The sequence below is a fragment of the Nannobrachium achirus genome, assembly GCF_963921795.1.
Source record: "Nannobrachium achirus genome assembly, chromosome: 16".
Taxonomy (NCBI): Eukaryota; Metazoa; Chordata; class Actinopteri; order Myctophiformes; family Myctophidae; genus Nannobrachium; species Nannobrachium achirus.
The window spans coordinates 28,615,694-28,622,060 of NC_137823.1; the positions used below are offsets into that span (position 1 = coordinate 28,615,694).

General features: G+C 47.9%; 1 protein-coding gene across 1 annotated transcript; it reads left to right on the top strand.

The window, feature by feature from the left end:
* Positions 1-1,099: 1,099 nt before the first annotated feature.
* Positions 1,100-3,164, top strand: LOC308300946 (HEAT repeat-containing protein 3-like; the record flags this gene model as incomplete). The annotated part of the gene is made up of 1 exon (XM_080744844.1): positions 1,100-3,164. The coding sequence occupies one exon, from the start codon at positions 1,100-1,102 to the stop codon at positions 3,044-3,046; it is 1,947 nt and encodes a 648-aa protein (XP_080600970.1). The 3' UTR covers positions 3,047-3,164.
* Positions 3,165-6,367: the final 3,203 nt, after the last annotated feature.

The window sequence follows — 6,367 nt, forward strand, 5'->3', positions numbered from 1 at the left end:
TACAAACTCAACAAAGATCAAATAAAGATATCTCCATTTTCTTTTGTTGTGTTTACCGTTAGTTTAGCTAATTATTTGCCCAAAACTGGAAATCGTTATAAATTTACTAAATATGCATTATGCTTTCTAAATATTATAATTTGGTAATCCAAGAGTCTAACTCTAAGTCCATGTTTGTGGTGACCAGAAATTAATCTATTAACATGTTGAAGTCGTGCAACATCTCATCTTACTACTGTAATCCGAGAGGGGTCCCCCAATTTGTTGTGCCGGGATGGCTAGCGCAGAAAATCAACTGGGTTTTCGCCTACAGTATTCTCCAGAGGCTTGGCCACGTTATAGGCTATCTTTCCTACCTAGACTTACATGATGAGTAATTTAACTTTTAACACATTTTTTGGAGGACATGTTTCACATGACATCACTATCACCAGAGGTATGGACCGTGACATCACAATATCACGTGACATCATAATATGTCCTTATTACCAGTAAGACGCCCTAAGGGGGAGAATGCTTCATGTGATATCACAATATCTCCAGGGCATGGCCACGTTATATAGGCTATCACGCACATGGGTGTGTGCATATGGGCGTGTGCACATTGGCGCTTTGGCATGTATACCCTTCTGCTGAGCGGGGACTGCCCATAAGTCCGAAGGTTCATTAGTCCGAAGGTTCATTAGTCTGAATTTAGTTAGGGTTACTGAGGTTAAGGTTAGGGTTAGAGTTAGGCATAGTATTCTTAACAAATTCGGACTAATGAACCTTCGGACTAATGAACCTTCGGACCAATGCCATGGCATTTTGCTGAGCTGGTCGGGTCATCACTGTGATGTCAGAACAGGTCAGCTATATCCATATATGGAGTCCGTAAGGTCAGATGTAGAGGTATTAACCAGCTCCATATATGGATCTAGGTGATGATCCAGTGTTCTCCATGTATGGATATCCAGGGTTTGATGAGGTCAGTGTTGTGATCTTCATATGAGATCCAGGTGATGATAGTCAGCAGTCTTGATTTTCAATAAACTTGTGAATTCCCCCAATGGAGCATCGCAACGGAAGTGGTTTACTGTTGCCACTTGTGAAGGAAGAAATGGAGGAGGACGAGGAGCGCTGTCCAGCTGGAGAGTTACTGGAGAAATTGCAGAGTCCTAGCGCTGATGTGAGAGAGTTTGCGTGTGCCAACATCTCCCGGTTGGTGCAGCAGAATCAGACCATCCCAGTCTTCCTGCAGAGGGATGCTGTGAGGCGCCTGGGCCCCATGCTGCTGGACCAGAGCCTGGTGGTCAGGGAGACCGCCACAGGGGCACTCAGGAACCTGAGTGCATGTGGAGGCCATGAGGTTTGTGAGGATATGGTGAAACAGGATGTCATGACTCCTCTCACAGCCCTGCTCCGAGAGTGTTGTGCTGGCTTTGAGACCAGCACTGTGCCGATGAAAGAACCCAGGAACACGGTGGAAGGCGTAGCCAACGAGGCAGTGCATCTGCTGTGGAATCTCTGTGAGAGCAGCAGCCAGGCCCTTTCGCTGTTCAACAAGTCTTGTCTGTTGGACGTGGTCATCCAGTGTGTGGAGAGACATCCACACAACATAGAGCTGGCTGTGTCTGCCGCCCACTGCCTGCACACTGTGACAGAGGACAACCCAGACCTGCTGGGCAGCATCAACGGCTCCGTGCTGGGAGCCCTTGAGAGCCTCATGCGGTCAACCCAGACCGACATGGCTCACACACTGCTCAGGACGCTGGCTGCAGGGACAATGTGGAACATGAAGGGCAGCTTACCGGCTGGCAGCCTGGCCCAGACACTCAACGCTCTGGTGGCCATCTTGGGGCAGACCCTGGAGCTGGACGCCGGCAGGCTGATCCCCGAGCTGAGGCGAGCCGAGGAGGCGCGCCACCTCAGCGCTCCTCCGGCCTCGGCCACACAGGAGGAGGAGGAGCAGCTGGCTTCTGGAGGGGTTGAAGAAGAGATGGAGGAGGGAGTTGAGCACAAGAGCAACGGAAAGGCTGCACATCATGTAGATACTGACTTCTCTGATCTGCTGCCTAGGGACAAGGCAGAGCTGCGGGAGGCCATCGCATTGCTGACAGCCCAGCAGACGTCCCTGGAGATCATAGTCAACATGTGCTGCTCTGATGACCCGTCGGATGACGAGTGGGAAGAGGAGTCCAGTAGTGATGAGAGCGAGATGGGGCCTGACAGCCTGTGTGATGGACTGTCCAGCCTGCTGTCTCCCCTGGATCTGTCCGCTGAGATCCACAGTGCTCTGACCAACCACAGCATACCACAGAAGGTACTGAAAAAGACACAGTTCCCCAGCACGGAGGCCATGGATGTGTGTCAGCAGAACGCTGCATGGAAATGCCTGGTTAAAAAGATGCAGCGCGTGCAGTACAGAGCGCTGACCTGCCTCAACAACATCCTGTCCGCCATGGATGCAGAGTCCCTGGGAGGTGGCGCCGCCCTACAGGCCGCCGCGCACCACTTATCCTCACTGGTGTTTGGTGCCGCAGAGATACCAAAGGATGAGGAGTTCCTGGAGGCCGTCACCAGTGCCATGAGGTCACTGCTGCAGATGATAGCCTCTAAGAACATTCCCCAGTGTATGAGCCCCCAGCAGCTGATGAGCCTGTGTGAAGCAGCCACCCGCTGTGAGGGGGTGAGTATCAGGGTCAACGCCTTGGCCATCCTGGGCATCACTGGAAGCACTCTGGCCAAAGAGAGAAACACCGCGGACACACTTCAGACGATCGGGAGTGCCTTACTTCACGTTGCTTCCAAAGACGTCAACCTGGTGGTGAACGGGGAGGCCCTGGACGCCCTGTTTGATGTGTTCGCAGACGGGGCGGAGGCTGAGAAGGCTGCTAGGAACATCCAGCTGCTGCCTGCTCTGAAAGCCCTGCAGCCCGTTTTCAAGGCCAAGATCCGTAAGGAGGGCAGGGGGAAGTACAGCCCTGAACAGCTGTGTGTACTGGACAACATCAAAGTGAACCTGAGGAGGTTCATCGGTTACCTGGAAACGGTGGTGAAAAAATGACCAGCTTGCTTTTCCAGAATTTCATCCATGTGGTCAGCTGAGCCTGCAAGCCCACAACGCATGAGCCTGTCGGTCTGCTGTTTTCGTCACGTTACCACCGTGGTGTGAAAGAGCTTCAACAAGGCTTAATGAATTACAGTGATGGACAGAAATGCAGACAGACTCATGCATTACACAGACTTCGGCACACGCATTCCCCGCCGCAGCAGGGAGTGCAGTGCCCGGCCTCCACCCCGACCCGATACGCGGTTTTCCGGAACCGGCGCGAAAGGTTCGGAATCTCCGTATGCGGAGCTAATGTCTGACATCAGTGTTTTCCGGAACCGGCACTGTGTCTGCAGAGATCTCCATATGGGCATAAAATGGACGCAGACAGACAGATATCTCCATATATGGGCATAAATGGACACAGGCAAACAGATGGTCAAAACGGGTCCTATGACAACAGGTATAATGGGGTTTGCATTAAAGAGGTGGTGCCATGATCCCCCCACCCCCACCCCCCCTCTAAAACATGATTATCATGTATTATGATTAATACTAGGAGGAAGATTTTTTCCAAAAAAGTATACAGAAAGAGTTAAAATTGGATTATTATGTGGCCACACCCCCAGTTCATTAAGTATGCATGGATGGCATGGTGGGTGGTGACCCAGCTGATATAGCCACACCCCACAGTGTTGGGTGAATGGCAATTGGGGAGGAGTTGATACTGTGACACCCTTAGTATCTGTGTTTTTTAACTGACACTTTTGGCCACAAGGTGGCAGCCTCCAAGAGAAAACAAACATACTAAGAGAATACATCATTTTTCAAAAAAAATTAAGTACTTTCAACCTCCTAGACACATGAAAAACAGAAAAAGTACAAAACTATGGCACCACCTCTTTAAAGGGGTGGGGCATTCATTCCCTATTTACATCGTTCCTGAGTAGGCCGGTCCACGACTAGACGCTCGGCCGCCCGACAGACGGATACAGAGATCTCCATATATGGGCATAAAATGGACGCAGACAGACAGATACAGATATCTCCATATATGGGCATAAATGGAGACAGGTACACAAATGGTCAAAACAGGTCCTATGACAACAGGTATGATGGGGTTTGCATTAAAGGGCGGAGCATTCGTTCCCTATTTACATCGTTCCCGAGTTGGCCGGCCCCTGACTAGACTGACTAGACCGCGGCCGAGCTTCTAGTGTATTTAATGACTGAATGAGGTAAACAAGAATTAGATGATGGCAACACAGGAGCAGGAACATCATGACAGGAAGATATGACAATGAAATTGAGTGTGTGCAATGAGCCCAGTTTTATATTGGAGACGTCCCACCATGCTGAAACACATTGTAACTTCCATGACACCTTTATGAACGTATTTTGAGAAGAAAGCTATTGGTAAGCATTTATTTTGCAGATTGGTCAACAATTTGACTAACTGTCCCTAACCTAGCTGCTTACCACTACAAACCTGAGTAGCCTAGTACAGTAGTTCCCAAACTTTTTAGGTCAAGACCCAAAGAGAAATTATACATTTGCCTGACCCATATAGCAGATCTACAAGCTCACAACACGGCGCTTGTAGATGGTCTATTTTCACTACTTGTTATTTTGTTTTCTAATTTATGGAATTTCATAGTTTTTTTTTTTTTTCATTTATTGTCTCCACCAGGCCGAAGGCATGGGGAGACTATGTTTTGCACCCTGTCCGTTACCAGCTAATCTCCCGAACGGTTGGCCTGGTTGCGGCCAAACTGTGCACACAGACACTCCCTGGATGTCAATTCAGAATCTCTGCCCCACATTTTTCACATGGGCCTGTTCTAGCACCACCAGGAGGCAGATTTTAGCAAAACTTACTTTTGGCCAGTACTCCTACAGATTGTGTCCAAAAATCACACAAATCGGTAGACAAAAACCTTTGCCCTGCATTTTTCATATCTGCCTTTTATAGCGCCACCAGGAGGCCGACTTATGTACGCGCAGCAAAGGTCATCAGGATCGGGATTCGAACCCTTCACACGCTGTCAGGCATCAGAGTTTATGTGGTATACGCCTGGACCGCAATGCCAGCAGGGGCCCCACAAATATTTAACAAGTAGTGAAAATAGCCAATCTAACAAGCTCACAACTCAGCGCAAACCTGTCACAGTCACAGGCTTTGCCTGTCTTGTCTTGGTCTTGTATTTCTAATCTATGTATTGTGTTCATGTTCTAGTTTGCATGGTTCTATGTTGTCTTTCCCAGCTGTCTCTAATCTGTAATCAGTCCTCATGCGTATATTAGTCTTGTTCCCCAGTCATTCATTGTCTTGTTCCCCAGTCATTCATTGTCTTGTTCCCCAGTCATTCTAATTGTTTGGTGTCACATCATGTTTAATGTTCGTTTGTGATTGTGACGTTTTTGCTGTTAATTGTAATAAAATCACCCAATGTTGGGTTTTGAACTGTTCTTGCCTTGCTGTGCTGCATTTGGGTCTGCACCACAACGCCAGATCGTGACAAAAATGACACGTTGTGAGCTTGTAGATCTGCTGTTTTCACTAGTATTGGGTCTCGGGCAAAATGTATAATTTCTCTTTTGGTCAGGTTTGTAGTGGTAGGCCTACAGTTAGCTAGGGAAAGTTGTTGACCAATCTGTAAAATAACTGCTTACCAATAACTTTCTTCACAAAATATGTTCAGTTTCATTTGAAGTCACAATGTGTTCCAGCATGGTGGGACGATTCCAATCAACCTGCTCCCTATAAAACTGGACTCATTGCACACACTCAATGTCATTGTCATATCTTCCCGTCGTGATGTTCCTGTGTTGCCATTCGACGTTGTCGGGTGAAAACCTTGTATGTCCAAAACCGTTCATTTTGCATTTTTCATTTTAAAAATGATTTAAACTAGTGAAACACCGCGAGGCGTTGTGTGCTTGTAGATCAGCTGTTTTCTTTTGTGCGACAGCCTTGAACGATGAAGCAGGGCTTCACGAAAGAACATACACATTTGAAACTTGGAGATACGAGGTTTCCACCCGACAACGACACATTGCTCCTGTGTTGCCATAATCTATTCTACTCTTTGATTCCTGCCTGCAATGATGCAGCAAGGTTTGCCTCATTCAGTCATTAAATACTTAAGAATCTACTCTGTTTGTTGTGGCTCTGCTCAATCTTCAGACAGTACATTATTCATTAATGCACGGAGAGGGTGCAAAACATATTCTTGGCCATGCCTTTCGGCCTGGCGGAGACAATAATACAAACACAGTCCCCAGGCTCACACATTACGTTATCAGTCACCACCAGAATTTAGATTGTAAACTCAC